The sequence below is a fragment of the Aquarana catesbeiana genome, linkage group LG05 (genome assembly GCF_042186555.1).
Source record: "Aquarana catesbeiana isolate 2022-GZ linkage group LG05, ASM4218655v1, whole genome shotgun sequence".
Lineage (NCBI taxonomy): Eukaryota > Metazoa > Chordata > Amphibia > Anura > Ranidae > Aquarana > Aquarana catesbeiana.
Genome location: NC_133328.1, coordinates 194,939,963 through 194,955,424, shown reverse-complemented (window position 1 = coordinate 194,955,424; position 15,462 = coordinate 194,939,963). Strand labels below are relative to the sequence as shown.

Genomic DNA, 15,462 nt, shown 5'->3' with positions numbered 1-15,462 from the left:
CAGATGGAAAATAGGGTCTCCATCCGTCTGGATTTCACGGATAGGATCAGCTCGGATAGCAGTAGATGTCAGTGGACATGTCACTGCTGACATCTGCCGCTCCATAGAGGTGAATGTAGTGGTCGGTCATGTCCACCTGAAAAACTGAAAGGCGGACCTGATTGGAAAGCCCGTGTTGAAAGGGGCCTTAAAGCGGAGTTCCACCCAAAAGTGGAAGTTCCGCTTTAAGGACTCCTGACCCCCTGACATGCCACATTTGGCATGTCATTTTTTTGGCGGCAAGCAGGTACCTAGTTTTGACAGGTACCCAGCTTCCACTTCCGCTAGGCGACTCAAGTAGAAGTTGTCCTCTCCCCCTCTCTCTGCAATCTTCTGGGTCACGTCACAGGCCCCAGAAGATTGCCCGGCCATTAAGGAGGCACAGCGCGACTCGCACATGCGCAGTGTGCACCCTGCTGTGAAACCGCAAGCTGTCACAGCCCACATTTGTGACGCTGGCGCCGGGGAGAGGCGAGGGAGAGAACCGAGGGTTCAGGTGGTGACTTTTAATAAACACAAAAACGACTGAAACACTGTTTTAAACTGCCCTGGTGCAGTTTACTACCGCTTTAACCTAACACAGCAGATATAGAGGGTTATCTACCTGTTGTTGCAAAAATGTTACCACCTGTCATACTTGGGGGGCAGAATGTGTTCCATTCAAGGCAATAGGGGTGTGCCACAACACACGGGCAATGCATGCAGTTGCTAGTAGTGGTGCAGATTTTTCAGGGTTAAAACAGGTGGTGAGGAGGCAACATATCGCCGCCCAGCTGCCTGTCAACTGCGCACTGAAAAGTGATCCACCGCTGACTGCTTTTCAGAAGGGTTGCAAGTTGCTAGCTTTGGGTCTGTTCCTCTGATCTTGTGTTTCCTGCCAACTGACCATGAACAAGCATACAGCCAGTGAGGTCTGAACTGTCCTGTATTCCTGTTTTTGGTCAATCACTCAGTTGGTAGTGAAGCCAGGATCAGGATGACAGCCCTAAAAACAAATCACCAATGGCAGCCTCCCCCCCCCCCCCAATTTTTTGTTCCTTTATTGGATCAAACAGGGAACACAAAGAGATGCAATGTTCTGCAGCACTTATCTCCCCATGATTAGCATATGGCTGTCAGTGAATGTGAAATAAAAGCTGTGTATTTTGGAGGATGTGTTTACTAGCTGCTACAAAAGAGAGAAGGAGGCTTGGCACTCCCATCCTCCTCCTCCACCTCATCATAATCCCCTCCTTACTTTGTGATCCTCCATCCATCCCTCTGTTTCCATGTCTGAAATCTCATTTCTATAAGGACACAGGTTTACTGCCTTCATCTTCTCCAGCTAGTCCCTTCCTTGCCCCCCTCCTCCTCCTCCTCCTCCTCCTCCTCCTCTCTCCCTGATCCCTGTGTCAGCCTATGCACATGATCTGCCTAAACAGTGACATAGGAAGAGCTGATACACCCACAGCCCTGTCATCTGCTGACGATCAGCTTAGAAACAGCCAAGGAGTCCCAGCATCGATCTGATTTACTGATTGTCCTAATTATCTGACACCCAGCATGTGACTTCACAGATGGAACACAAGAAGAAGTCCAAGACTGAACAGTGATCGTTGGGAGCCCTGGTCTCTGTTTTTTTTAGGATATTATTGGGGATCCAGTTGCTGCTTCTGGGGATACATGAAGAAGGACTGATCAATAGGTTAAAGGGAAGTGCTTGCCACCCTGAGAAATGAAGAGTTTGCAGTGTGCTGGATTCTTCCTGCTGTCACTGCTGCTGGAGGTAAGTGGATGTCCCAGGTGACAGCAGCTGTCACTCACATACCATGCTGGGGGTCTCCTCTGAAGCCTGATATGTTGGGGCTTCCCTGATGTGTCATATTCCTTTTCCCATTGTGCAGATTGCTAGAAATATGTCTGCCTTCCTTTGTTAGAGAAAATGCTATTTTCCGCTCTATAAATGGTGATCTGTTTGTGTTCCAGATCACTATTACATAAATGTGGATTTCTTGTCTTTGTGTCTTGATGAGATCCAAAGAGGCGATCAGATGTTGTGAACTTGTCTTTCTATTGTTTTTGTTTTTCTATATACTTGTCTTTGTATTCTGATTCTATTTTTGATGTTCTTTACTTCCTCTGTGCGCTTAGATCAGCATACAGGCTTGTACAGTAGAAGCTCAAACTCTTTGAATATGAAGCAGCAGAATTACTGTAAATGGTGGCTGTGATTATCCTTACAGCAGAGGAGATCAGCCTTCCGCAGATTTGTGATCGAACGTAAGAAGCCCTTTAAAAATTCTGAAGAGTGAATAATTTCATCACAGAAGGTGTTGCTGAGTGACAGATGTAACCTAAAGGAAGTTTCCTGATGTTTACTTCTGACAGCTGTCACACAGTGCTTTGATCTCTCCTCCATGAACTGTAATGTTTACAGAATACATAGATAAAGTAGATCACAGCTGGAATTTACAGAATATGAAATGATAGGCCTTTAGTTACTGTATTTGCAGCATGCGTGCTTCTTAGACTATAGCAGGCGGATAAAGGTCCATTGTTCTCTTGCAGAGACTGTGTCAGATTTCAGTTTGTGGCTTTTCAAGTCATATATTTTTTTTCCAGCAGACGGGTTTCCCCACAACTCGATTGCATTCAAATGATGCTGCTTCCTTTACTTTTCAAGGCTGTAGCCTTCATTAGATTGTAATGTATGCAACGCGGATTCCTGATTTGCTGTCTCCTTGAAAAGCGCGATCCTGTTTAGAAATATTGTTTTCATCATAATCAATACAATGCTGTAGTGGACATCAATGAGGTCAAAAAGTGAAAGGAACATAGCAGCTGGGGATTTCTCATGCTGGAAAGCAAATTAACAAAAAAAAAAAAAGTCTACTCTTCCTACGTAGAATGGGGAACATTATTGGCGGGGTCATACATATGAAAATTGGGGATGGGCGGCCAATGGATGATAGGTTTTGTCGAAATGTTCCTGTTATAGATTGCATTAAACCAGTCAGATATTGGAAAAACGCAGGGGATAATAGATACTGATGAAACTGGAAGACAACGCTGTTGCCCAAAGCAACCTAACTTACACCAAAATGATGAAGGTGATTGGTTGTCAAGGGGGCAAGAGCTTAATTTTTTTTATCGGCTCCCGTCCTTAATAAATCAACCCTAATATGTCACCAGTGTAATCATTTATGTATTAGGAAATGAGATTGGAGCTCTGATTCCCAGCTAGAATATCAGAATATATTGGTGTGGCATAGTGCTAGTCTTTGCGTCTCTCCAGAGTGACTGTGCTAGCTCAGACATGTCAAAAGTAAAGTGCTTAATTAATAATATTTAACATGCATGTATACTGGAATGACTTGTGAAATATGTTTGACTGAAGGCAAATTTCCCCATCCCTTGATTTTTTTTTTTTTTCTTTTTAATATGCAATTTTTTTTTTTTTTTTACAATAATGAAATACCTCTACATACATTTCTGTATTTCTGGTGGAAAAGCTATTTAGATCTCTAGACCAGCCTTTCTCAACCAGGGTTCTGTGGAACCCTAGAGTTCCTCCAGAGATTGCTTGGGGTTTCCTGTTCAAGGAGCAATTTCTGCTTCTCGAATAAGTTCCCACTGATACCAATCATCTTTTTTAACTGTCTGTGAGATAAGAATTTTTCTCATTTGACCATAAATTTAAAGTAACATTAAGGCTGGGTTCACATTGATGCAGCTGCAGATCCCAGCAGGGGGTCCAGTACATCCCTGTACTTATGTGTGAATCGGGTCTGAATTTTTGCCTTAATTTGCACCAGAAACTGAGCCAGACACACATGACTCTTTCACAATATGGACCGTGGCCACCCCGGAGCTGTGTGAACCAGCTACATTGAGAGCCGGTCACAGTCTCCTGTCATGCGAATTGGATGCGGCAAAATCCGCATTCAATTCACATAAGTGTAAACCCAGCCTAAACACATTATACTTACCTACTCTGTGCAATGGATCCTCCTCTTCTCAGGTCCCCCCTGGAACTCTGGGCTCCTCTCTTCGGCGAGTGCCCCCCTAGGAAGCTGCTTCCTAGGGGGACACTCGTGCGGGCTTGCTCCCGAGCCGCCTTGTCTTTGACCCCCCGCTAACCTCAGCAATGCTGTCAATCAAATTCTGTGATATCAATCTGTGCAGTGAGATAGCCGCGGCTCTCATGCTCAGGGCTGGATCAGGCTCAGGTAAGTATAGGTGGGGTGAGCAGGGACACATTCAGCACAGACGTTTTTTTTTACCTTAATGCATAGAATGCATTAAAGAGAAGCTTCAGCCTGTAAACAAATACTGTAGCTGCTGACTTTTAAAAAACACACACTTAGTTGTCCCAGGATCCAGCAATGTCCTCACCCGACCCGGCTCTTTGCCGGTCTTTGGGTCCAGGCTCTGGCATCCTAACTGTATGCAGCCGACTGTGACTCCTTGCGGCTTCACAGCCATTTGCCCATTGCACATGCGTGATTGGTCCCGCAGTCTTCTGGAACCTGTGACATGTCTCAAGAGGCTGCAGGGGGGGAAAGAGTGGGGTCAAACTTCTGGTCAGATCGCTGCGGCAGTTTGACCGGAAGTTGGAGCGAGTACCTGTCAAAATGAGGAATCTGTTCCCTCCCACAAAAAAAAAAACAAAACATCCCAAATATTGAAGGGGGAACGGATCTTCCTCATTTCGGGTGAAGTTCCACTTTAAGGTAAAAAACCCTAAGGCTCTACAACCACTTTAATTAAATTATTAGCAGTGGTTCCCTGAGACCGTTATTTCAATGGTTCCTCCATGCTAAAAAGGTTGCGAAAGGCTGCTGTAAACCATACATTTTTGGAAGCTGGAAGTGCTACTAATATGCAAATTGTCTGATCTCTTGAAGCAGATCAGTAGAATAATTTGTTGTCTGCGTCTGCCTGTCTATAAGATCATTATGTATGAGTAGGAGCCATGCTGTGTTTGTGTCTGCTCCCTCTCCCGACGGCTATGGCATGCTGAGGTGGGAATGACCACACACAATTTGTGATTTTTTTTTTTTTTCAAATCTACCACATTGTCTATATTTTTTTGAGAAATGAGGACCCAACACACAGTAAGCTGAGTATACATGGGTATCAGGAGGAAGCATGTCATGAGCTTTAAGAATGCTTACCAAATGCCTTATCCTATTTTTGGTAGCACACTCAACAGAATATGGTGTTCTAGCAGCGTTCAGCAAGTGTTGTTGGGTAACAAAGCATTCCAAAGTTCCCATTCTGTTGGAATGCTTTCCTACCTTTTGAAAGGTAATGTATCATTTGATATGCTTTTGTGTTAGGCGGAGGACTTTTTATCTCCCTGTTTTGGTGAAAAATAGAAAAGTGGTGGTCATTCTTCAGCATGATCATCAACTCCAGTTCATAAGCACCTTCACGTGCACTAAACCAGTGGTCACCAACCTTTTGGACCTTACGGACCACTAAATGCACAATTTTGAATCCCGTGGACCACTAACTTGCATTTTACATGCCTCATATATACAACTCTGGCTCTCTGCCCCCCCCATGCATCACACTTTGCCTTACACACACACTCATCCAGCTCTCTGCCCCTCCTCCCCTGCACTCTGCAACACACTGCTGCCACACAGACTCATCATTGGATCTCCCCTCCTTATCCAGCTATGTGTCCGAGCTCCGTGCTACTTCCCGCAGTCTGTAATCACAGCTATTGGAAGTCTCCTCCTTCTTCACCTCCCACTCTCTGCACTACTCCTGGCGCCTCCCTCTGAGTTTACATGAGCCGGAACTACAGAGGAGGCATCAGGTATCAATGGGGGCTGACAGTATTGACTGAACAACACTGGAAACACCATTGGGCGGTATACATTGGCCACAATGTTGATTGGTGACAGAACCCCTGGGACCACTAACACTTTCTCAGGGACCATAACTTTTCCAAAGCTACTGAAAATCATTTGCTAAACTCTGTGAAAGTCTTTGCAAATTCTATATGAACTCATTGTAAGCAATGGACAAATACTTGCTTACATGATTATGAAAGTACATTTTTTTTTAAAACCCTTATAGACGTGACCTTAGTGTTTGTAATGCAAAGGGATTATGTTATGTGGTTGGTTTAGATATCAAACAGAGAATAATGGCAAATGTATAGAAACACTCCATTGGGGCTCACATTTACCTACCTCTAAAAAAAGGGAAAATTACATTTCAAATATTGAATGATTAATGCTCTATATTAAAATATTGCAGCTTGCAAACAACATTTAGCCATGTTTGAAGTGGAAAAAAGCATTTACTCTACCAACAATGGTAAATGTACAGTTTGATTTCTAGTTTATCAGTCCTTCTCGATATACTGTACTTGGTGATCCTGCCTTGAAGGTCCTTTTCAGGTACTTCTTTGTATGCGGTCTCCCAACTGTATTCTGCATTATGACCTATCAAATGCGCTCCTGGTGAAGGCTACAAGCAGTCATGCCAATACACACTGCACAGGCATGGTCCATTGTTAGAAAGTGAAAGTTCACTCTCCCAATCAACACTGATTATTTTTAATCCTCATGCTGCTAGCATTACTAAATAGATAGGAAAGTATATCAAATTTACTTGTTTTAATTTTTTTTTTTTTTACATTTCTTCAGTTACTTGCTGGTTTCTTACCTAGGCAAATGATGTCATACATCCTAGGAGTCTTCAGCAGAGGAGGAGGGGTTTTCTCAGCTAAGCACACCCTCCTGCCTGCATGCTTGAACTAAGGGCAGATGGATTCCAGGAAGTAAATGATACTTGAATCATTTGCTCTTACTCAAGATGGCTACAGCTGGAAATGATAGGCGGGTATTTTTCAAAGTGATTTCTCAACAAAGTAAAGCATTGAGACATGGATCAAAAAAAAAGCATACACAAGAAGGCGCAAACTCCTTGTGCAGTACCACCAAACAATTCATTGAATCCAAAATATTGAATCCTCTGCTCTCTCCTCATTGGCTCACTGGCTGTGATTGACATCAGTGAGAGCCAATGGATACCACTGCTGTCTCAGCCAATGAGGAGAGGGAGTTACGGACAGCTGAGACTGTCATGCATATCGCTGGATCGAGATGGGGCTCAGGTGAGTATTAGGGGGACAGAGGAAGAGCAGCACACAGAAGGTTTTTTACCTTCATGCATAGAATGATGCATGAAGGTAAAAAACCTTAAGCCTTTAAAACCACTTTAACTCTAAACTGGTAACCTATAAAGGCTTTTAAAGCGTCGCCTACGGAGATATTTAGGTCTCGTAGTTTGTCATTATTCCACGGGCATGCACAAAAGTGTGACATGTTAGGCATCTGTTTACTCGTTGTAACATCATCTTTTATATTTTACAAAAAAAAAGGTTACTATATTGTGTTTGTTTGCACTAAAATTCATGAAAGTGTATTTTTTGCCCAAAAAATTGCGTTTGATACACCGCTGAGCAAATATCGTGTGACGTAAAACATTGCAACAACCACTGTTTTTTCCAGGGCCTCTGCTTTCAGAAAATATATTTTTCGTGGTTCTACAAATTAAATAGTAAAAAAAAAGCAGATTTTTACATGTATGTGAGTAGTGTCAGAATTGGTTTCAGGCAGCAAGTGGTTAAAAAAGGAGGGAAAACTAACATTTGTAGAATATGTAGCTGCCTTAGGAGCTTTGTGGTGTAAAGTATCTTCCTAGCAGTTAAAGGAGATCTAGGGTCACAGCAAGCTCTTTCATTCGTCAGAATTGTAATAAGAATACAAACAATAGTTATTTTTGACAATCCAATACAAGCTTACTTGACAAAATCTCATTTCATGCTGTGAGTGCTGCCTGTCTGCTGGCGATCTCTTTCTACAACTTCCTGGATTCCCTGCATGCGTTGCGGCTTCTCCTTTGCTGTTTACTTTCAATGTTTAACCACTTAACGACCGCCCACCTGCAAAGTACTGCAGACGGGTGGCCACTGTAGGCAAAGCGACGTACCTGTATGTCGCTGCCTACTCCTGGGTATCAGGCACATGCATAGTTGCCAACATTCTGAAAAAATGAATAGGGACACTTTTTTTGTATGTAGGCGGTGTCTTATTTGAATTAGGGGCAGGTCATTTATTTGTAGGTGTGGCTTAGCAATGAGAAAAAATGCAGTGCGTGTAGTGCAACGTTGCAAAAAAAAATGGACGTGGCTTAAACGTCATATTGGGCGTGGCTTAATGGGGGTGTGGTTAGAGTCTGAGATAAAAGAGGGATGGAGTGAGAAGGAAGAGGGAGAGAGAAAGAGAACGGGAGAAAGAGGGAGAGGGAAAAAGGGAGCAAGAGGGAGAGAGAAAAGAAAGAAAGGGAGAGGGTCAGAGAGTGTGCAGAGATGATACAAGAGACAGTCAGAGTGTGTGCGGAGATGGTACATGAGACGGTCAGAGTGTGTGCGGAGATGGTACATGAGACGGTCAGAGTGTGTGCGGAGATGGTACATGAGACGGTCAGAATGTGTGCGGAGATGATACAAGAGATGGTCAGAGAGTGTGAGGAGATGATACAGGAGACGGTCACAGTGTGTGGCGATGATACAGGAGACTGTCAGAGAGGATGCAGAGATGGTACATGAGACGGTCAGAGAGTGTGCGGAGTTGATACAAGAGACGGTCAGAGAGTGTGCGGAGATGATACAAGAGACGGTCAGAGAGTGTGCGGAGATGATACAAGAGACGGTCAGAGAGTGTGCGGAGATGATACAAGAGACGGTCAGAGAGTGTGCGGAGATGATACAAGAGACGGTCAGAGAGTGTGGCGATGACACAGGAGACTGTCAAGAGAGGGTGTGGAGATGGCACATGAGACTATCAGAGAGTGTACAGAGATGGTACAAGAGACTGTCAGAGAAGGTGCGGAGATGGTACAGGAGACTGTCAGAGAGGGTGGATCAGCCCGGATCAGAGGCCCCTCCCCTCTCCGCTGTACACATGGAAGAGACCTGCTAGCCGCATGGAGATGAAGAAATATGAAATATATTGAAATATATGAAGAAATTAGCTTTTCTTTATTGGGAATGTTTTATAGCAAAAAGTAAAAAATATTGTTTTTTTTTTTTTTTAAATTTCTGTAAAAAAAAACAAAAAACAGAGTTGACCAAATACCACCAAAAGAAAGCTCGATTTGTGTGAAATTTTTTTTTTTAATTTTGTTTGGGTACAGCGTTGCATGACCGCGCAATTACCAGTTAAAGTAGAGCAGTGTGGTGTAGCAAAAAAATGGCCTGGTCATGAAGGGGGTAAAATCTTCCAGAACTGAAGTGGTTAAGGATTTCATATCCCATGCTATTCCATGCTACCTTACTGTCTGCAAGCAGTGATTCCTATACTGACTGTGCCTCAGAAGGCAGGCTCTGTGAAATGTGTGACACAGCAGTGCCTACGCACAGGGCATAGTAAATACGTGTGACGGAATTCAAGGGTATAAATGTCTGGGTTAGGGTTGCCACCTCATCCCTTTAAAACCAAACACGTTTTAATTACACAGGTTCTGTGGCTGATTAAGGTGGTAATTAAACTCACTTGGTGCCTTATCTGCATTAAATTAGCCTCAGAACCTGTGTAATTCATATGTGCTTGGGTTTGAGCCCACGTTCACATTGGGGCCATTTGACATGTCAAATCACATGCCAAATTGGTGCCTATTGCCGGCAATGGCACTGTCTGAACCTACTTTCCCAAAAGTTTTTTCTGCACTACTTTTGGCGACTTCAGGGGTGATTTACATCTACTATTTACATAGTAGATATCTGTGCATGAACCCGCACAGATGTCTGTCAAATTGTCCCCAAAGTCAGACTGAAGTGCCGGTTTGAAGTTGTGCGGTTCAGATAAACTCGCACAATTTCAAACTCACCATCAGTATCAATGAGGGCTCAAGGGATGAGGTGGCAACCCGAATGTGGGTATCTTCACAAAGTGAGTTTACAAAACTTCAAGATCATTCAGATTAATAGGATTAGGCTACAAGTAATTGAAATACAGTGTGGAAATTAATATATGATTCAACATTTTGACCATTGATACACTTTAACCTAGTATTTATCAAAATCCATTTTCCCTTACTGCTACCTCAGTGACCACTGTCTACAAGCAGGAATTGAACAGAAATCTCCCCATTGATGTAGTGTACAGTAATAAGATAGAGATTCTTTTGCCATTCTCTTATAACACTTTGTATGCCTTATTGGAGGGCCTTTACACACACATGAACTTTAATGGCAACTTTAGGGTTCAATATTGAGTTGGCCCTCCCTATGTAGCTATACCAGATTTAACTCTTTTGGGAAGGCTGTCCACAAGGTTTAGCAGTGTGTCTATGGGAATGTTTGACCATTCTTCCAGAAGCGCTTTTGTGAAGTCAGGCACTGATGTGGACGAGAAGGCCTGGCTCGCAGTCTCCGCTCTAATTTATTCCAAAGGGGTTGAGGTCAGGACTCTGTCCAGGCCAGTCAAAGTCCTCCACCCCAAACTCGTTCATCCATGTATTTATGGACCTTGCTTTGTGCACTGGTCCAAATCATTTGGTGGAGGGGGGAATATGGTGTGGGGTTGTTTTTCAGGAGTTGGGCTTGGCCTCTTAGTTCCAGTGAAGGGAACTCTTAAGGCGTCAGCATACCAAGACATTTTGGACAATTTCATGCTCCCAACTTTGTGGGAACAGTTTGGGGATGCAAGATATATAATACAATGATATTCCCGCGCTACCAAATGCGTGCGTTTTTTAACAATATGCTGCAACACTGAAGGAAATATCAGAACCCAGAAAATATATAAAGTGAAGGAGGTAGTGCTGCGCTATGAACCTAAATACTGTGCGTAATAAAGTGTGAAGGTGCTCAATAAAAGATGTAGTTGAAAGAGGCAATGTTCAAAGGACAAAATATATCCAATCCTAGGCAGTATAAAAACGTATCGCATGCCTTGCGATTTTTTCGTTTAAAACAATAAAAGTGTATCAATAAGACAATAAAAGTATGTCTGCTCTAATTCATCCAAAAGGTGTTCTATTTGGTTGAGGACTTTGGGTCAGGGCTCTGTGTAGGCTAGTCAGGTTCCTCCACCCCAAACTCGCTAATCCATGTCTTTATGGATCTTGCTTTGTGCACTGGTCCAAATCATTGGTGGTGGGGGGGGGGGGTGGTGGGGGATTCTGGTGCGGGGCTATTTTTCAGGTGTTGGGCTTGGCTCCTTGGTTCCAAGGAAGGGAACACTTAAGGCGTCGGCATACCAAGACATTTTGGACAATTTCATGCTCCCAACTTTGTGGAAACAGTTTGGGGATGCCCCCTTCTGTTTCCAGCATGACTGTGCACCAGTGCACAAAGCAAGGTCCATAAAGACATGGATGAGCAAGTTTGGGGTGGAGGAACTTGACTGGCCTACACGGAGCCCTGCTCTCAACCTGATAGAACATCTTTGGAATGAATTAGAGTGAAGACTGCGAGCCAGGCCTTCTCGCCCACATCAGTGCCTGACCTTACAAATGCGCTTCTGGAAGAATGGTCAAACATTCCCATAGACACACTGCTAAACCTTGTGGACAGCCTTCCCAGAAGAGTTAAAGCTGTTATAGCTGCATAGGGTGGGCCAACTCAATATTGAACCCTACGGACTAAGTCTGGGATGCCATTAAAGTTCATGTGTGTGTAAAGGCAAGCATCTCAATACTTTTGACAATATAGTGTATCAGCAGTATGTAGCCAGCATCGCTGTCACCATTGAATACACACTATTAATGTTCACATCCCCCCCCCTTAAGGGCCCTTTCACACTGGGGTGGTTTGCAGGTGCTATTGCGCTAATAATAGCGCCTGCAAACCAACCCGAAACAGCCGCTGCTGTCTCTCCAGTGTGAAAGCCCCGAGGGCTTTCACACTGGATCGGTGCGCTAGCAGGATGGGAAAAAAGTCCTGCCAACAGCATCTTCGGAGCGGTGAAGGAGCGGAGTGTATACCGCTCCTTCACCGCTCCTGCCCATTGAAATCAATGGGACAGCGCTGCTATACCGCCGGCAAAGCGCCTCTGCAGAGGCGCTTTCCGGTGGTTTTTAACCCTTTCTCGGCCCCTAGCAGGGGGTAAAACCGCCCCGCTAGCGGCTGAATACCGATGGTAAAAAGCGCCGCTTACAATAGCGCTGACGCCCCCGCCCCAGTTTGAAAGGGGCCTAATGAGTCATACATGGGCTGCTGTCCCATGAATGACTCATCCAGTGGGAGATGTAAAACTCAATAGTGTGTATTCCGTGATGGCAGCGCCACTGGCTTCAATTTGTTGATGTCCACATGTCAGCCCTGGGCACTGCCAGCTAGTAGGGTCAATAAAGGTTGTACACATGTACACATTGTAAAACCATTAAGCCTAGTACATACCACTAATTTGGCCGTATGGCCAGCTTCTGTCGTACCGGCTGCCATACGCACTGGCCGAATGTCGACCGGTTTTTATTGAACCGGCTGATGCCGGCCGACATTCAACCTGTGTGTACTAGGCTTAACAGACGTACAATTTTTTACGCAGGATCATTCTGGTAGCCCATAGCCTTTTCAATTTTTTAACTGTTTCTTTTTTTATTTCAATTTACCTATGTACAGTATCTCACAAAAGTTATTTTGAGGGGACAGCAAATTTACTCTGTTATACAAGCTGTACACTCACTACTTTACATTGTAGAAAGTGTCATTTCTTCAGTGTTGTCACATGAAAAGATAGAATAAAATATTTACAAAAATGTGAGGGGTGTACTCACTTTTGTGAGATACTGTAACTATTTGTAATCGGTTATCAAAAGTAAATAGATGAAACCAGCACATACGTATATTATGAACTTGATGTTTCTTAGAACATCACTTGTAGAACAACACATTACCTGACTTGGTGTTGGCAGTAGAGAATGAGAAAATCATCAAAAGGCAATGTAACAGGTCAAATGTGCACCATCTTATGTAATATACAGGATAATACACCATCTGCAGTGGCTTACAAGAACAGAAAAAGTCAACTCAGACTTCCATGACCCATATAGAAGCCCTCAACCACTCACGTGCTTTAGATTATTCAAGGTACCCTTTAGTGGGGTTGTTTCACTAAGCTGTGTGAATTATTGTAATTATATGTAATAATTTATCTCATGATAACTTTATCAGAAGCTTCATTTCATGTCAGGTGTGTAATCATCACTGTTTGCATTAAAAAGTTATTTAACCATTGCAAACCTTTCTAAAAAAAAAAAAATCTTTATTTTTCTTATGTTTAGGTTATCCCAACCTCATATTGCTGCATTTTCTGCTCTGCTCAGTAGACTTATTGTAGAACCTCACAGCTATTACCAGTTAGGAACTAGCAAAATCTTAAAGTGATACTAAACACACTCTGTTTAATTTACATTGTCCCTTCTATTTCTGTATGTGGATGATGGCACTGTAATTATTTTAATAAGAAAAAACATCTAAGTACCTTTTTCCTATTTGATATATAGCTGTCACATGACCCCGATCTTTTTTTTTCTAGCCTGACTGCAGGGAAACATAAGCAGGAGGAGTTTCTAGTCCTCTGCTGCTGGTCATGAGTTTAAAAAAAAAAAAAAAACAGCCTTTGGGATACAGAGTAAAAATAAATAATTTATTTCAATAAACTGTTTTTAATGATCATGCTAATATATATTTGAAATCAAATCTTTATTTTTTTTTTGTCAATAACATGGTGTGGGCGGATTTCTACCAGTCACAGGAAGTGTCACGCCCCTCCAGCCTGTGACATAAAATAAGAGGGAGGTAAAGCCTCCATTAATCTACATATAATATCCCATCCCCCCATTGTGTTTAGCTAGTTAGTCGGCATGGAAAAGGAGGGAGGGAGTGGGCTGTCATTTACCACTGTGTTTACGCCTGCATGTGTGACTCTATAGTCACATGGTCAGATGTAATAGGAGGGGAATGCTCAGCGTAGAAACTCACTGAAAACTGAGCATGTGCAGAGTTGCCACTACAGCTGCAAAATCCCTAGCAGAATTGGGGACATGGACAGAAGGTGGAGATAGAGAACAGCAGGATCAACCAGGTTTTTTTTCAGAATACAGAAAACGAATCTCATAGTGACTGAGTGAGTATGAACAGCATTTATTGATAGTTTTATATGATGTGGGGTTAGTGACACTTTAATGAAAAAAACCTGTGCAATCGTTTTTGTTAATTGAATTAACAGACTAACTAGTGCAGCAATCTATAAAATAATATGCAGTAACTTCAACCGATCTGTGTGATAAAAATTACTGAATTGTAAAAATCATGTTGGAAAGTAGAAGTCAGAAAAAAATTACACAATAATGAAATTAATACATATACTATGCTTTCATAATCCGGTCCCATTTGATCCATTCTAAACTACTTCAAGGATACTGTATTAACCTATAACGGTACAGCGCAATCTCCCAATATATACAGTGCATAAAGTGTAACCCAATAAATTAATAAATGTACAAAAATATATATTACATTTCATACAGTGGTACCAGTTGCTTAGTGTATCATATGTGCAAAATAAACAAGTGAAAAGTGCAAAAAATGCAAATAAATAATTAAAACGTTGATTATCAATCCATAAATCTGTATATATATACAGTCAGGTCCATAAATATTTGCACATCGACACAATTCTAATCTTTTTGGCTCTATACACCACCACAATGGATTTGAAATGAAACAAACAAGATGTGCTTTAACTGCAGACTTTCAGCTTTAATGTGAGGGTATTTACGTCCAAATCAAGTGAACGGTGTAGGAATTACAACAGTTTGTATATGTGCCTCCCACTTTTTAAGGGACCAAAAGTAATGGGACATGTGGCTGCTCAGCTGTTCCATGGCCAGGTGTGTGTTATTCCCTCATTATCCCATTTACAAGGAGCAGATAAAAGGTCCAGAGTTCATTTCAAGTGTGCTATTTGCATTTGGAATCTGTTGCTGTCAACTCTCAATATGGATCTCTTTGGATCTCAATATGAGATCCAAAGAGCTGTCATTATCACTATTAGGCTGAAAAAACAAAACAAACCCATCAGAGAGATAGCAAAAACATTAGGTGTGGCCAAATCAACTGTTTGGAACATCCTTAAAAAGAAAGAAGGCACCGGTGAGCTCAGCAACACCAAAAGACCCGGAAGACCACGGAAAACAACTGTGGTGGATGACCGAAGAATTCTTTCCCTGGTGAAGAAAACACCCTTCACAACAGTTGGCCAGATCAAGAACACTCTCCAGGAGGTAGGTGTATGTGTGTCATAGTCAACAATCAAGAGAAGACTTCACCAGAGTGAATACAGAAGGTTCACCACAAGATGTAAACTATTGGAGAACCTCAACAACAGGAAGGCCAGATTAGAGTTTGCC

General features: G+C 42.7%; 1 protein-coding gene across 1 annotated transcript in view; it reads left to right on the top strand.

Annotated features, from left to right (window-relative positions):
* The first annotated feature begins 1,250 nt into the window (after positions 1-1,250).
* Positions 1,251-15,462, top strand: part of VOPP1 (VOPP1 WW domain binding protein) — a 194,724-nt gene continuing 180,512 nt past the window's right edge. The window contains exon 1 of the mRNA XM_073630462.1: positions 1,251-1,804. Coding sequence (XP_073486563.1) covers positions 1,754-1,804 — 51 coding nt within the window. The 5' untranslated portion in view covers positions 1,251-1,753. The remainder of the gene's footprint in view (positions 1,805-15,462) is intronic.